This window comes from Puccinia triticina, chromosome 4A (assembly GCF_026914185.1).
Source record: "Puccinia triticina chromosome 4A, complete sequence".
Lineage (NCBI taxonomy): Eukaryota > Fungi > Basidiomycota > Pucciniomycetes > Pucciniales > Pucciniaceae > Puccinia > Puccinia triticina.
In genome coordinates this window covers 6,811,950-6,828,461 of record NC_070561.1, presented here as the reverse complement: position 1 = coordinate 6,828,461, position 16,512 = coordinate 6,811,950, and the positions used below count along the sequence as shown (strand labels likewise).

At 48.2% G+C, this 16,512-nt stretch overlaps 3 protein-coding genes across 3 annotated transcripts; 1 reads left to right on the top strand and 2 right to left on the bottom strand.

The window, feature by feature from the left end:
- Window positions 1-8,941: 8,941 nt before the first annotated feature.
- PtA15_4A745 (uncharacterized protein) lies at window positions 8,942-11,800 on the bottom strand (the record flags this gene model as incomplete). Its single annotated transcript, XM_053168660.1, has 9 exons — window positions 8,942-9,052; window positions 9,143-9,430; window positions 9,520-9,601; window positions 9,673-10,163; window positions 10,259-10,568; window positions 10,631-11,063; window positions 11,125-11,377; window positions 11,447-11,574; window positions 11,656-11,800. 9 exons carry the CDS (start codon window positions 11,798-11,800, stop codon window positions 8,942-8,944), a joined length of 2,241 nt encoding a protein of 746 aa, XP_053019847.1.
- A 1,222-nt stretch (window positions 11,801-13,022) lies between these two features.
- On the top strand, window positions 13,023-14,593 carry PtA15_4A744 (uncharacterized protein; the record flags this gene model as incomplete). Its single annotated transcript, XM_053168659.1, has 6 exons — window positions 13,023-13,158; window positions 13,240-13,386; window positions 13,461-13,529; window positions 13,594-14,034; window positions 14,118-14,342; window positions 14,433-14,593. 6 exons carry the CDS (start codon window positions 13,023-13,025, stop codon window positions 14,591-14,593), a joined length of 1,179 nt encoding a protein of 392 aa, XP_053019846.1.
- A 341-nt stretch (window positions 14,594-14,934) lies between these two features.
- PtA15_4A743 (uncharacterized protein) lies at window positions 14,935-16,496 on the bottom strand (the record flags this gene model as incomplete). The annotated part of the gene is made up of 2 exons (XM_053168658.1): window positions 14,935-14,977; window positions 16,126-16,496. The coding sequence occupies 2 exons, from the start codon at window positions 16,494-16,496 to the stop codon at window positions 14,935-14,937; spliced, it is 414 nt and encodes a 137-aa protein (XP_053019845.1).
- Between the last annotated feature and the right edge of the window lie 16 nt (window positions 16,497-16,512).

Here is a 16,512-nt window from a genome sequence, read left to right as displayed (position 1 = left end):
ATACACTTGACTCCACCCATCATTTACCTCCGCAAACAAACCGCGCCACCTTCAAACCCACGAAACCCACCATGCAGTGCATCTTCTCAGTCGCTTGTCTCCTGGCCCTCCTCCAGACCGTCGCATCCACACCGGTTCTAGCTCCGCGGGCGGACGTCGCTGCCCAAGCCGGCAAAGGCCAATCGGACTCGAAGTGCTACGGCATGCTTGCAGCCGGATTCTGCGGCGGGTACGACATGGGCCTGGGGCTTGTGCTGGATAGCTTCGGCCTGTTTGGGATGAGCCCGCTGGCTAACTACGGCTTGCTTAGTCCCTACGGCTCCTGGGGAATGGGCTATCCTTATCTCGGCGGCGGGCTGTTCAAGAAGGACGCTTCGGACGCCCAACACCACACTCAAGACCACTCGGTTCGTTATCTCTGCTTCTTTCCTCTCTCTGCCTTGTGCAACCTTCTTGTGGGATGCCCATTCTGACACACGCCGCGCACCTTTTCTTTATCAGGCCTAATCTCCCGCTATACAATAAATCAACGGAATCACTTAATTTTCACCGTGTATCGTCTTGCCATCTTTGTTGTATCTCCTTAGATCCCATCTTCTACGCATAATCCTTCTCTAAAAGTACCCATCTTCCTAATCAATTCGCGTCAATTGGAAATGTCTGCATGAAAGAAAAACACGCCTTGCTGTGAGACACCAAGTAGCAGCTGTGAGCTAGGAGGCCGATGACGGGAGGCCAAGACAAAAGAGAAATGAGAAACGGGACGACTTATGCACCTATTTGGGTGCGTGAGGAGAGAGACAAAAACGGATGATGTAGGAATACAGACCAAAGCCCGCAGCAACCGTCCAGGAAGCTCGCGCGGCCAGACAAAGGCGCAAGCCCAAGCCCAGCCGCAAAGAAAGGTTAGCCCTCCTTTGCGGTCCAGACATAAGCCCTAACCACGGCCAAAAGCTAACGCAAAGTATCGCCTTGCCAATTACAGAAGCACAGACAGCGAGAACCTTGAAGGTCGAAGCACAAAGACAAGAACAGACAAGCTCAAGAACCTTGTACGTCCCGAGACTAAACGGGAAGTAGACTTAGCAATAAGACTGACCTGATCGTGTTCTTTCCACAGAACTCTCGCGGAACGACTCGGTCTCAAGAACCAAACAGACCTCCTAGCCAGACTATCGGAAGCTCCCGCTACCCGTAAGTAAAGATCAGCTCTTATAGAGTCCAAACCAAGACAAGCTAACTGTGATGAACTTTGTTCAATCAGTGCAAGACACGTCAGAACTCTTCAGACAAGAGAACACGAAGTTGATACGTTGACACGGTTCATACTCGTGAGTAGAAAGAAAAAACTAAAGACAAGAAACAGAGAGCACAGCCACTGAAGCCAAGACTACAGTCGACTGGCCAAATGAAGCTCGTACCGTAGATCGCACGACTAGCAAAGCCGTCGTAAGAGCCTTACATCCCCGCAATACTCCCACTCACTCAGAACAGACCCAGGGCATTTCCAGCCCTGCTTTCAGGTTCATCTCACTGCTATTGCTTGAACCCTTAAACTTGTAATTAGGACTATAATCTGATCTTAGCAATAAACTTTCAGTTGTCCAAATCATTTTAGATGATTGAATGAGAAAGAGAAGCGGAGCTGTTACAACAATCAGACTAGATACAACAGCTTAAACCTAATCAGATGATGAATACAGTTGAGCAGATCCGAACACTCGCCCGCCTTGCCGCAGTAACCCCATAAGCCCTTCTCTGGCCTGTAACGCCACAGCCCCCCCTGCTCACTAGGCACAGGAAGAATCACTAGATTTGATGTTCCCCAATACGATCTGAGAGAGTGCCGCGCGTGTTTTCTTGGGATTCAGAGGCTTGGTGAGGAAGTCGGCATAATTGATGTTAGTTGGGACATAGTGAACTCCAAAATTCTTTGCTTTTTCAATGTGAAAGCGCAACCAATGATGTCGCACATTGACGTACCTTGTACAATGTTGGTAGACCGAGTCCTTGAGTAGCGCCAAGGCGCCCTGATTGTCGCAGAAAAGCTGAACATTTGCCGGCTTCACGTTGATGAGTGGATAAATTTGCTCAAGGAGCTGTTCATCCCATCGGAGGTCTTGACCGGTGGAAGAACAAGCGCAATATTCCGCCTCAGTAGTAGAAAGAGACGGCGCATCGTCGTCTAAGTCCTGTTTCTGGCAGCGCCAGCCAAACACTCCGTTGTGCTGAAGGAGACTTCCGGCAAACGAGGCTGCATTCAGGCCGGAAGCATAGCTAGCATTGGCGTAGCCCACTAGCTGTTGGGACTCGCCCCCAACGTTTCCCAGCGTGAGTCCAAAGTCCTTTGTGTGTTGAATGTATCTCATGGTACACAAAAGCTGTCCCTGATGCGTCTTCCTTGGATTGTTCAGGAATTGGGACAAGTACACCACGGGGCGCATTCCTGGAAATGCCCTGCATCCCGCGGACGTTTCTCACTGAGATATGTCCAGAGGATGTCCAGAGGGCATCCAGCGGACGCGAGGGGCACTGAGCATCACTTGGACGCTTCTGGAAGCGTCCAAGTGATGCTCAGCACTCGGAAATGTCCACTGGACATCAAAAAACACTGTCCAGCGGACACTCCCAAGTGAGAGTGTCCGATGGACATCTTGATGTTCCACAAAGCTCAGCATCCATCGGAAACTCCAGCCAGAGTGTCCGATGGACACTCCAGCCAGAGTGTCCGATGGACACTCCAGCCAGAGTGTCCGATGGACACTCCAGCCAGAGTGTCCGATGGACACCAAAAACCACTGTCCATCAGACACTCTTGATCAAGAGTGTCTGATGGACACCATAACTCACTATCCATTGGACACCCGAGCTGGAGTGACCAAAGGAATTTATCAATTCAACCATTGGAACAAGTCTCCAATGGCTGCATCTTGTACTGTCTAGATTTCGACAGTCCAAGATGTTCAGCTGCCTGTTGGGTGGCAAGAGGGTCTGCCGTTGCAAACTTGACCCTATATAGATTGCGTTTAGAGACTGCGTTAAAGTCATGATGTCGCAGCTGGTTGTGGAGACTGTTCACTGCCACCTGCGAGCGCGAACCCCAGCGAAGCAGGTTGGTGTTTGATCCCCACTCAGGCCATGCCCTTCCCCTCGCCCCCCCTACACCCCCCCCGCGCCTGATCCCACCTATCCACCAAACTCTGTGGCCCCCCGCGATGAGCGCGAGTGAGCGAATACACCAGGTCACAGATGGATTCCCTACATTTTTTTCCAACCTGGTGATAGTGGCTGATATCCGGTGGACGTTTTCATTTCATCCAGCGGATGCATTCTGGCGGGATGTCCGCCATTGCGCAATGCAAGTGGCATCCAGCGGATGTTTCCTTGAACTTAACACAAGTCCCTCCCTGTGCTCGCGGGGCGCGAGCACCCTCCTGCTTGCGGGAGGGACTTGTGCCTAATGTCCGATATTTGGCCTGAGGCTGCCCAGCCAAACATCTAAAAATTCCTTATATCCCCCATATCACCGTATACCCATTGGATTTCTTCACAGCCTCTGGCATCATTAGAATCAGATTTTCTTTCTACATATTCTGGTGTGTTTAACACAACACCTACCCCCATCCCTTGAAAAAAAAATTGCTGTAAAAGAATGGCTTGCGAGGCCTTGCAAGGCTGAAACCGTGAGAAAGTGTCTGTACTTGACCTGCAAATGGCCCGGCGGGTCTGTCACATTGCTCAGAAAATGCCCTTACAAGAATGGCTGCTGAGCGGCCAGTTCTTGATGAATTTACTTGAAAAAACATGTACAAGACAGCTGAGATCAAGGGCTAGACATGGCCAACTAGGATTTGGATTATGAGGTGATACCAAGTTGTAGGAGAGTTGTAAACACAAAATCACACATTTTCATTGAAAAAACCCGTCAGCCTCAGGCCAAATATGGGACATTAGTCCTAAGCCTCTCCTTCGGAGACGCTTCGCGCCTCCTCGGAGAGGCTTAGTTAAGCTCAATGTTTCCTGCAGCGCCAGAGCTGGACATCCGCAAACATGTCCATATACATGTCCAATAAACGTCTGCGACAGCCCGTGGTGTAGCTGACCGCGAATGCCAAGTCCGGACGAGTACACTGCACCAGATACTGCAGTAGGCCCACCCCTTGTCAATAGTTGAAGCCCGAGTCAACCGGCTCGTCTTTGACTGGGCAAGTGAGGGAATTACCGGGCAGCGGAGTGGAAGCCGGCTTGCAATTTAGCATCTTGAATTCCTCCAGGATTTTGCGGGCGTATCGATCTTGACTTAGAGTGATTGTTCTGTTGGCCCGGTCCCGTACCACTCACATGCCCAGGACATACTGGCAGTCCCCTAGGTCTTCCATTTCGAATCGTTGCTTGATCTTTTCCTTGAGAAACAAAACGTTGGGACCCATAATGACCAGGTCGTCGACGTGAACAAACACAAAGCATTGTCAGGATTTGGGTACATCCCCAAATCAGAGGAAGCGCAAGGCAGCTAAACCTAACCCTACAGGGGATCAAGGTGAGCCGGCACGACCTTCAGGCGCATGCAATATGCATGCCGCCCTCAGGCGGAAGGAATGTGCTAAAGCTATTTCCTCCGCTCCAAACCTTCTAGCCACGTCAGCAACCGACGAAGGGCCCAAGCAACCCAAACAAGACAAACAACCTACCAGGTAAGTGCGTCTGTTGGGATAGCCTCAGCTAGGATCGTTGGAGCTGACTAGAGCCTCTGTTTGCTTGTGCAGCACTTCGACATCCAACGCCAGACCAGACCGACCAGGTTCAAGCCTCAGCAATAGGATCTCCAGTCCCAACCACGGAGGTGAGTCCATCGCTGTTGAGCTCTAGTCATCCATGACCCTAGCCTGACAGTTGTCTATACGCATTGCAACAGACAACTGCGGTTCTTCTCTATCAGCCCGAATAGGCGACTCTTGACTTACAAGATCCCTGAGCCAAATCTTGTTAGCCTACAGAATCCGTGGATTCACTCAGCTGCATAGCGGCACTTGAAGACTTCTTCTTACTCTTATATCTCTCAGTACCAAGCGGCTCTGCTCTTAGTTGTGTGAAACTTAATAAGCATGGCTTCGAAGCATCTTGATGGCAGAACAAGCAAGGATCCACCAGCGCTGGAGCGAAGTTGACTGAACTAAAGAAATCCTTGAGGGCAGTATACCAGCAGCGGGGACTCTGCTTCAAGCCGTACAGAGACTTTTGGAGCTTTAAGCCATGACCTGGCGGAAGTTCAACCCCCAAACCCTCTGGGACCTTGATAAAGATTTCCTCCTCAGGAATGCCGTTGAGGAATGCACATTTCACATCCATCTGCTGGATGTCCCAGCCAAGCGTCGCCACTATACCAAACATAAGCCTCAGCGTGGCTGTCCTCCCGGTTGGTGCAAACGTCCGGTTGTAATTTACGCCTTCGACTTGCCAGAAACCTCGGACACACAGGCGAGCCTTGTATTTCAGGAGCTCGCCGTTCGCGTCGAATTTTTGTTTGAAGACCCAAGTTGTGTCCAATTCCCTACAGCCAGGGACCTTGGGAGCCACGACCCACACCTCATGCCGCTTGATGTTGTTTGGCTCAACTTCAACGGCCATCAGCTATTCGTTCTCATCGATCCTTCCTAGGATCTCCCCGTAGGTTTTCGGGTCCGAAAGCGAAGAGGGTTCTTCGACAATGACCAGAGCTCGGTGACGCCTAGATCCCGAGACTATATTGCTCTCGTCGATGTCCGAAGAAATATTCTTTGGCGCAATATCGTAGTGAGGGACGTAGGCATAACCCTTCACCCCAGGGGCCGGCGTAGCTGGCACAGAGGGACTGGCCTGCTCTTCAGACGATGGGGCCAGAGCTGGAGGAATCAAATCACCCGATGACTGGGGTGGGATAGGAGGCCGATCGAGAGGAACCGGAGCCAGTGGAAGAGGAGCAGGCGGCTGGGGGTCGGACTCAGGACCACCCGACACCTTGAGACTGACCACCGGGGAATCCAGGATCTCCCCACCCGGCTCGCCGAAGTCGAAGAGCGTCGGTGGGTCAAGGAGAGAGTTGGCAGAAGAAAGGCAGGGAAACACCGTCGGGAAAAACTTCACATGATGCGAGACAACCATTTTGTTGGTCTGAGGCACCCACACCTTGAACGACTGATGATGACCGTCGTAGCCGACGAACACCGCCTCAACTCCTGAGGGGGAGAACTTCAAGTCCCTCCATTTACGCTCCTCGAATAGCACGGCCCTACAGCCGAACGGAACTAATGACTTGAGATTGGGCTTTGTTCCATGCCACTTCTTGTACGGGGAAGCGAAGCCAATGGAGCTGTCTGGGGATTGATTTTTGAGGAATACCAAAAGTGTGACCGCCTTGCCCCACCATTCAAGGGGCAGACCGCAGGTCATCAGAAGCGCCCGCGTCTTCTCAATAATAGTTCGGTTACCCTTCTCAGCCATGGGATTTTGCTGAGGAGTATAGGGGGCCAAGGTGAGGTGCTGGATACCGCGTTCGGTAAAGAAGGAACTGAACTTCAGGTTACAAAATTTGCCTCCATTATCGGAGACTACCAATTTCAATTTACGGCTGAGATAAGTTTCGGCCTGATTGAGAAAGACTTGAAAGAATTGAAAGGTATCGGACTTACACTTCATTTGGTAGATAAATCGATACTTGGTAAAGCCATTGATGATCTTGAGGAAATAGCGATTTCCTCCCCGAGAAGTGGGGGCAATTGGACCGCATAGATCCATATGAATGCATTCGAGCGGTTGAGAGAAGGTGGGAAAGGAGCCACCGAACGGCTGTCGATGCATCTTGGCCCGGTCGCAGACATCACATTCCAAGGCCTTGATGTGAAGATCGGGATATGCTTTGTTCAGATATGCCAGACTCGGATGACCAAGCGCTTGGTGAAGGTCAAGCGGAGAGAATGAGGACACGGACAGGGCTTTCAAGGGGTTCATGTTGATTAACAGTACATTTTCCCCGGTAGTCCCAGCAAAGATTACCTCAGAGCCTTGACAACATTCAAAACGGGTGCCCCGAGCGGCAGGAACTAAGGAATATCCCAGACGGACGTGGTGGGTAAGCGAGATGAGTGAGCTGGATAGTTTAGGCGCATAGTACGCCATGGAGAGATTGAGAGGCCTGATCGCCGTTTGGATGGTTGCTGGGCCAAATCCAACAATAGGAATGGCAGCCCCATTGGCCCCAAAGACGGAGGCCGCAGTGCTGGAGAGACTTGAGAAGTAGGACCGATCCTTGAGATAGTGACCAGAGGCTCCACTGTCAAGGATGATGGCGTCCTGGAAGTCCGACTTGGCCCCAAGGTTTGCTTTCGGGAGAGATTTTGTCATCCGGTCAATAGCCGCCTGATGATAGGCTATGGCTTTGTCCTTGTGCAGATGAAAACAATCGGACTCGGGATGGGCGGCGTTCGGATTATGCTTTCCCCCGGTGCACTGAATTTTCTTCCCTTTTTTCTTGGAGGTCTCGCCTGATTGTTGGAGTTGAGACACTGCCAGGGCAGTTGCAGCCGAGATGAGTTCTTGTTGGGAGTCCCTCATTCGGCGGACTTCCATCTCAAGGGCGCTGAGAAAAGGTTCCATCTCTATCTCCTCGTCTTCTTTGAACTCCTTAAACTGGAGAGTCCTGAAGGTGTTGAAGGCTGGAGGGAGTTTACAGAGAGCAAAAACTACAGCCATTGCCGTGAGACCCTCTTTTCCAAACTTCTTGGCGCCAACCTCGCAGAGATGTCGATAGGAATGTTGGATCTCGGCTATTGATTTTTCCATGTCAGCTTCATCGAAATGTATATCGAAGTATTTGTCCATGGCGGTAGCAGCATTTTCCATGGTTTTGGCCATGAAGTGGGCTTCAATGGCGTCCCATAATTTCTTTGCATCGTAGTCGGTGAGACTGGTGACAAAGCGTTCCAGATTGGCAGTTGTCATGTGCATCCGGATAAAATTGTGGTCATTTTATTATGAAGCTGATAATCCGGCTTCTTCTTCATTTTGTCGGTCTGGTCGATGAGGATGTAATTGTCCAGGCCTTTGTATCCAAGTGGGGTAACAATCGCCCATCGCCAGCTGGAGAAATTTTCTTTGTCCAGCTTTTCAGTGACGAGCTTGATATTGGAGGTGTTGATTGAGGACATGATGGGAGCGGAGGATTTGAGGAGAGGTGGAGAAGAAGGGACAAGGAGATTTCCAATTTTTGATTCAGATTCAGAATCGACGGATTGAAAGGATTGGCGGCTTGATGCGAGAGGGGTTTTGTCTTCCAGCTCAGATGGAGAGTCCGCCAGGTGGGTGTTGTTCAGATCCGGAGCAATGGAGATAGAATCTTTGTTGACTAAGTCTGCCACACACTACAAACTTTTATTATTTCGCCCAAAAAAAAAATAAAAAAAAAAGTGGGTAAAATAATGGTAAAAAAAAATAAAAAAAACATATTATTAGGATCCAATTTTTTCCCTTTGTATTTCACATCCTCCATCGACAGAAATTTACACACTCCACTTGTGTCTCAAATACATGTTGGTGTCTTGTTTCTTTGTGGCTCTATATTTCACCTTTCTCAGTTTCATTTTTTTTTGGTTTCCTATGACATGCAATTTCATCTTTTTGTTCTCTTCATTATCATACTCTTGGCTTCATTTGGCGCACATCATAAATATTGATATCATAAATAGATACATATTAAAAGCATAACTATGTGCAAGTTGAAAATATTGTTATATACAAGTGAGAAACATTAACATATATATACAAGTTCAGAAAAAAAAACATATTCAAATTTACCCCGAAGATTTATGAAAATATCATAACTATGTGCAATTTGAAAATCAGGCTATATACAAATTTATAAACATTAACGCATCTATATAAGCTGAGAGAATACGCATGGGCCGATTTACCGGAACGATCTTTTAATTTGATTTAAGATGGATTTGATAGGGAAGTCGGACGAGGTGTTAACTTCGAGTGAGTTGAGAAAAACAGGGTCTTGGAGTTGAAGCCAATCCTGGTCAAAGCAAACATGATTCATTTTTTTTGGCGGAGGGAAGGAGCTTTGTGGCGCGTTTTCCGGGCGGCGTCGGGTCCGTGGACGAACCCCTTTGGCAGATGTGAGATGTCCTCCTTTCTTTCTGTCGCGGTACTCATCCAGAGCGACAAAGGCTTCCGTCAATGCTTGACTGCGCCATGGAAGCCGCCGAACTTTGCAAAACTTCTTCGTGTGTCTTTTCGTACCAGCTGAAACCCTTCTTGAAGTACTGGCGACAGGGGCGGCCGACAGTGCTTCGTCGTCTGTTTCGTCGTCACTGCAAGCATTTTTGATAACCGGGAGAAAGTGATTCAAGCCCCCAATCTCTATAGCAGATTCTAGGCGAGCGGCTTTAAGCTTTGTGATTTTATTATAATCAGCATGAGAAGAAAATACTCAATCAGTTGATGGACTATGAATAGCGACAAATGCCAAAAAAAAAATACATTTGTTCGTCGAGCATTTCTTTTTACAATGTTGGTATTCTTTGTCTGCTCATCTGGTGTCCAACTATTCGCGGCCCTGACCCTAAATTCATCCAACAATATTTTAGCTGAATCGGGCTCAATCCGGCCAGTGGATCCAGACAAATGACTTACTTTCGCGCATAACGTTCCTTGACATAAGTTGTGAGATGATAAAGAACTACACCTGGGTCTTTTTCCTCAGGCCGAAGCCCGTCGTACTCGTCGCATTCTGCTAAGCAAACAAAAATGTCCTTGGCCAGATTTAAACAAAGTCGATTTTCTGGCGCAGATAATGCTAAATTGAAGTCAAAACGGAATCGCCGCATCCCTTTTTCTTTCATCATGTCATGCATGATCTTCAGCTGTTCTTGGGAGGCGGAGACATGCCCAGGACCTCCGGTACGACGATACGGAAAATGAGGATCTGAAATGTCTTCACTGCTATTGGAATTCGTCTCGGAGGCTTCGGAGTCGGAGTGAGTATCAGGTTCGGGGTTGTCTCGTGTTGATGCGGCAACGCCTCGCAGCCAACTTTTTTTCTCGCGAGCAGTAGGGGGAGGGGGGGGTAAAATTGCACCCTCAGGCAAGCCAAAGAGAGATTCAAACAGAAGACCTATAAGTTTCTTTATATCCGGAATATAAAATGGAGAATTAACAAAAACCAGCCTTGGATTGCGGGTTGCAATTGGCAATCATGCAAAGAAATATTTAGGCATACTTTAAACTTTCCAGAACGAGAGACAGTGGATGGGTCAATGGTCGAAGTTTGTTTTTCACGGGTCCTTCGTGTGGCTTGGTGGTCTACTTTATCGTGCAAGCCGTCCAGTTTTTCCATGATGTCTCGATAGTTTTCAGCGGCAGATGCGATGTCGTCTTGAATCAGTGATAATTTTTCGGTATGTACCTGCAAAATCCGAAGAATGTCGGTCTGGGTCGCTTGGCTCCACAGATTTGCGGGTGGAGGATGGCGTTGATTGTTATCTTGGGGGGTAACACGGTTGCCTGACTCATTTGGGGATGGATCGTTCCTGTACAATCAATCCCAAATGAATTTCACTAATTAACGAAGTGTACAGTTTTAAAATCGTACCTATCAGTCATTGGAGCATCTGAAGTTTGAGGCATTGGCAAAGGTATGGCCGGAACAATTTCGTCATAATCGTCTGGGAGTGTACCTCGGGGAGTAGCTTCACTTGATATTTGACGGTCTGAGAGGGCATTGCTCGAAAAATTGATGTTGATGGTACTTTGATTTGGAACTCGGTTGGTACAAGAAGGAACTTGGTTGGGACGGCAGACCGGAGTTTCGAGTTGAATCAGATCTGTTTCTCTTGATCCAGAGGCTTTAGGCGTCTGAAGTTCCGGATCGGAGTGGTTGATTGGATCAGCGCTTGAGCTACGGCGTTGGTGCTGTGGATCTGATTCGATCGGTTGATGTTGGTTAGGTTCAAGTGGCAAATCGTTGGGTTGATGTTGACTAGGTTCAGTTGGCAAGGTCGGTTCCAGCGGCGGCAGCTGATGGACTGGACTCATGAAGGATCAGTAATTGAGTTCCACGTATGACAAGCTTATAGCGTGACTTACTGGTTAAGGCGTAAGCAATACAAAGTTGGACTAATTGGGTCTTGCTTTGACCTGCCACGCTACATCCGATGCGCGTAAGAACCTTTGCTAAATCGGCCTCAGATACTCGACTGAATTGAAGCTGAGTCTTGTCAGCCTGAGTGAGTTCGGCGATGGGTATGGAAAATCCCCAGGGGAAAGTGAAAACAGGCGGCGCTGTACATGAAGAACTCTGAGTGAAATCAAAACTTGTTGTCGATGCCGCATTCCGATCCTTATCCCGGGGACAATGAGTGAGACGTTTTGGAGAGCGGCCCCGACGCGGCCGCCTAGGAGGGCGTACTTCCTCTTCTTCGTCACTCTCAACGACTAGCACTTTCCTTTTCCGGCCTTTTGCTCCGACTGGGGGTGGAGGTGACTGGGTGACTCGGTTTTGCTTTGCTCGCCGAGGGGTCCGCAATCGAGAAGATGCTGTCATACAGAATTACGGTGAAACACTTCAGTTTAATTATGAACTCTTGCAAAAAGCTTAAACCACTTCAGGACATCTACAATCATCGTTCTCCTGCTGCCCCAAAACATCAGTTGATTCAGGGGCGAAATTTCTTCCAGATCGTGTCCGGCGTGAGGTGACTTGACCCCCTAATCTGGGTGGGGAAGGTTGAAGTTTTTTCCGAGCCTGGCCTCTAGGTGGCATAATAATTATTAGCAAGTCAAATAAATCAACAAAATCTAGTAGAATCAATCAAAGTAGTCAAGTTAAATGTAGCGAAGTCAAATAAATTGACGCAGGAAATTCAAATCAATCAACGCGGGAAAGTCGAATCAGTCGACGCAGGAGAATCAGGACAATCAACGCAATCAATTCGAATCATTCAAAGTGGTAAACAAGACTAAGATTGAGGTGGAGGGGACGACGTACTATGTCAATAATCTCCGCAATGAAGAGAAGAAGAAAGGGCAGCTGTCATGAGAGGTGGTGAGGCGAACAAAGAGATTGGCAAATGATTTTGCTACGTCACACGGAAACCGACGACCACACCAGTAAATCCGATGCAACTGGCCCTGCTTTCTGATAGGGAGGAGAGCTGTGTATGAGTCAGTCAGCCGGGTTGAAGGCAGGCAATATTTGAAAGGGGAACATTCTTTACCGTTTTTTCTGTGGCAGGTACTTGCACGGTGTTGGACATTGTACCATCATAGCTCCCGCTGTCCGTCGGCCTCTAGATAGGCCGGTAAGTGGATTTAGAATACCAGTTGTTTCAGTGGTTGCGCCGGCGGCTTGTGACAATGGAAGCAAAAATACCTGTGTCAGCCGGCCTTTACGTGGCAGAATAACTGCCAAGGTCAATTCAGGAAGGATCACGTGGAGAAGTAGACGTACATACGTTATAATTAGTTGTCCAACGCTCTTTGTAGGTTGAATGGGGCTCTCTTGAAGTCGTTGCGGCTCGAGCTGGTGTAAGTTTAACCCAAGAAGGGCGATTGGGACGCAGAGATCGGGATTCTGACCTGGCCAACGCTTGTACATACATACTACATAGGCATATCTAATAGGATTTATGTACAGCCAATTATAATTGGATAATTAACCTTTGAGTCTACAGCCAAACACTTCAAGGATTCCGATCACCTACCCAACAACGCTACAAGCTCAAAAAATTGGCGTACATATGTAGTAAGATGGTACAAAGGCAAGTTGGCATTTCATTGATCAGGCGTCTCAGACTCTCTTACCAAGAAATCCGTATTTATTGCACTGATCGATGATTCGACTTACAGGATTTTTCAACCAATTCTGTCCACCCACCATTTCGACCCCGCTTGTACTGCTTACCCTCGTCTGTTCTGCTTGCTCCTTACCCTCGCCTGTTGCTCGCTGCTCCCCATCTGATACTTGCTCGTCGTTATCGTTGATAATGAGTGACACCAACTCGAACGCGCACACTCATTACAGCCTTGCTAACGAACCGGGGGATGATGACTGGGTACCTGGCTCGGAGTTTGGCTCGGATTCTAGTCGTGAACCTTCCCCTGTCTCAATGATCAACCCAAGTAAGTCGTATGAAGATTTTGATCACACCGTATAGATATTGAAAGATGTTGATTTTTTTGCCTTTCTAATGTGATGTCCAGATGAGAACCTGCCAGTGGCACGACGCTTACATTTGATAGAAACTCGTCTTGAAAGTGTCATTGATTTTCCCGAGGGCTTCGCCATCCAAGACCTGCCGGGATTGGGAGGCCGCATAACTGAACTGGAAAGAAATCATGTCAGACTCGGCAAGTTTCATCCAATGGCTTTCATTCGAACATATATTGATACTTACTATTTCTTTTGCTTGGTTTATATATAGCTACCAAGGTGGAAAAAATCCCGTTGAGATATCGGATAAAGCAATTAGAGGTTTCACTTGAAAATCTAGGTAAGTTGCTCGGAAAGTTATGGATGAGTCATCCGCCTGCTGATCAATTTTTTTGGCTCGTTAGAACGAACCAATCTCTTGCATAGAAGAATTGCCGACCTTGAAGCATACGTGAGGAACCACATATCGGGCGGCGGGGCGATGGTTTCTAGTGGAATTAATGGTGTGGCTGGACCACCAGCAGCGGCTCATCCGAATGAAGGTGTGGTCCAAGTCGGCCCAGAAATCAGGGAAGCGGCGGATCCTAATGATAGTGCGGTTCAAGTCGGCCCGGCATCTGGAAATGCGGCAGATTTAAATGGCAGTGTGGTTCAAGTCAACGATGAACCAGCGGCCGCGGCGAATTCGAATGGAAATGCGGTGCATGCCGGCCATGCCCGCGCAGGGACGGGTAATTTGACTGGGCAAGTACTTCGAGTCGGTCATGGGGCAGCATGGGCAGTAGGTCGTAGATTTGCACCTTGGCCATTGGACGACGTGGGGAGAGATGTGCCGGTCACCGAGTGTAAGTTGATTTTTAATCTTTCTATGCTTGTCTAAACTTGAGACAAGCGGGCAGCTGGCTGATTCTTGATTGTTTGTGTAAAGGCCCCGGGTCCAATTCAGATGGGAGTGTGGTTCAAGTCATCTATGAACCAGCGGCCGCGGCGATTTCGAATGGTAGTGCAGCTCATGTCGGCCATGGACCAGCAGGGGCGTGTAATTTGACTGGAGAAGTCCTTCGAGTTGGTCTTGAAGCTGCAAGGGTGGTAGGTCCCAGATTGGCTCCTTTCCCATTCGAGGACCTGGTAAGAGACGTGCCATTCACCGAGGGTAAGATCTTTTTGAATCTATCAGTGTATCTTTCCAACTTGATAAAAGTGGGCTGTTACATAGCTGATTTCGATTGTTTGTGCAAATTAGGTCCCCGGCCCGACGAGCCCATGAGATCTCCATCTGGGTCAGGCAGAGCTGACGAAATGGAAGTGGCATCGGAAGGAGAAATCATCAGCGAGACCAGAAAAAGGAGTGTAACGGATCAAGGCATTGAAACCCACGGTGGGAAACGACCGAAACTTGAGTAAGGATTTGTGGGCGCTTTGCTTTTTTTGGCTGTTTATGTGGCTTGTCTCAAGAGGTCTTTCATTTTTTGGAACTTGTGATTATTTTATTGTCGTTCTGTACATAATCAGTTATATAAAGGATGATACACGACAAACTACGCGCCAAAAAAGATAAAAAACCCGTTTGTAAATAGCAGTCAATTTTTGATGATGGAAAGAAAAAACAAATGTCTACTCGCGATCAAGTGAGACTAGTGCAGTCGTTGGAATGTTTATACTAGGAACAAGCTCGCCCGCTGCATATTCAATCCAAGCACAATGTGAGACAACATCGTTAATGTTAATGATGAACTCGTCATCTTTTATTGGGAGACGGAGATAAAGTTGAATTTGAGGTTGTTGGAGCTGAGAAAAAATGTCATCAGTTGACGGGGGTAAAGGTGGTAATGGCTTGATCTTTACCCATGTCTCAGAGATTTGCTCTTTATTAGTACTTGTTCTGACATGTGTGAAAATAGTTTGAATACGCGCAAAGTGAAGAAGTTTTGGATATTTAGGATCCACAGCAATGATGCTGTTGTTTGGATTGGCCTCCCACGTAGAAAAAGTGACGTTCTTGTGGAAGAAATGCTGATGAATCTGACATCGAGAAGTTAAAGTGGCGGTGCGTTTTTTGTCGGTCTCACTCATGCGAATCCACTCACTGGCCACGACCCAACTCCTAGTATGTGACTTGGCATTGAGGTAATCGGCTAGTTTTTGAGAGTCTTGACTGCTCAGTTTTTGTTCATGGATGGGATCAACGGAATGCTTGGGAGTGTACGCTTTGGGATTGTCGAGATCTTTGAGTGAATTGATCTTTGAACGGAGGGACTCGGGAAACAATTCTGGTGTATCAAGCATGGCGCGCAAATTACCTGCGCGGCAGAAACCTTTCAAAAACGTGATTTCAAGCTGGCCTATTTTCAAAAGACCGAGATGAATCAGCGTCAAAAAGGACTCTTCAAATGTTAGGTCCAATTGATTTAGCCTTACCAATGCGGTTATTATGGCTGGATTGTAAGACCTCACCCATCAGTCTTTCCATAGGAAATGACCACCATGCCCGAACAGGCCCAAATCGCGCAAGACATTCTGGAAGATGCATCGCCATGTGATGATTTGGCGCCAGTTTGGCGTAAGGAAATATAACCAACGACCCACTGAGATATTCTTTGAGGTGTTCTGAAAAGAGCTTGATGCGCGCAGGTGTCATTGAGCGTTTCAAGGCAAGATTGACCGCGGAAACAAGATGCGCAAAATTTCGCAAAAGTGACATGTGCACACGATTGCGTCCGTACCACACTTTCATCATGATGAGCGGCAACTGCATCACGAAAAGATGACGCCATTCATCGGCTTTTAGCTTCCCATTAGCCGCCTTGCCTAGCACGGGAATTGCACGCTTGATCCAGGTCGGATAGTGTATTCGAGGAAGCAGAGAATTGATTATATTTAGCATGGCCGAATCAAATATGTGGTCTTCTTCGGATCCGGCTATCCATTCACCCGACACAGCTAAAGTCGAAGGGTCTCCATCCCAGTCAAAGTCACTAGAAGCTGTATTGCTGCCGAAGTTGTGTTCACAAAGCCGGAATGTCCCAGGAGGGGCGGAGTTGGGTTGGTGTGCCCCTGGAGCGTGAGGATGAATGTGATCTTCTGCATCTTCTTCGCTAGAAGCGGATTCTTCGTCGTTAGAAGCGGATTCTTCGTCGCTAGAAGCGGAGTCCTCGGAGTCTTCTTCGCTAGAATATTCGTCCTCTTCGTCGAAAGTCTCGGATTCGCGGGATTCTGAGAGAGCCTCCTCGTCCATCTCCGCTATTTCCGTGGCTGGGATGTCTCTCCGCCCAAATTCATAATTTTCATTGACTTCCTTGTCGGACATCCGCCAAAAGCGCTTA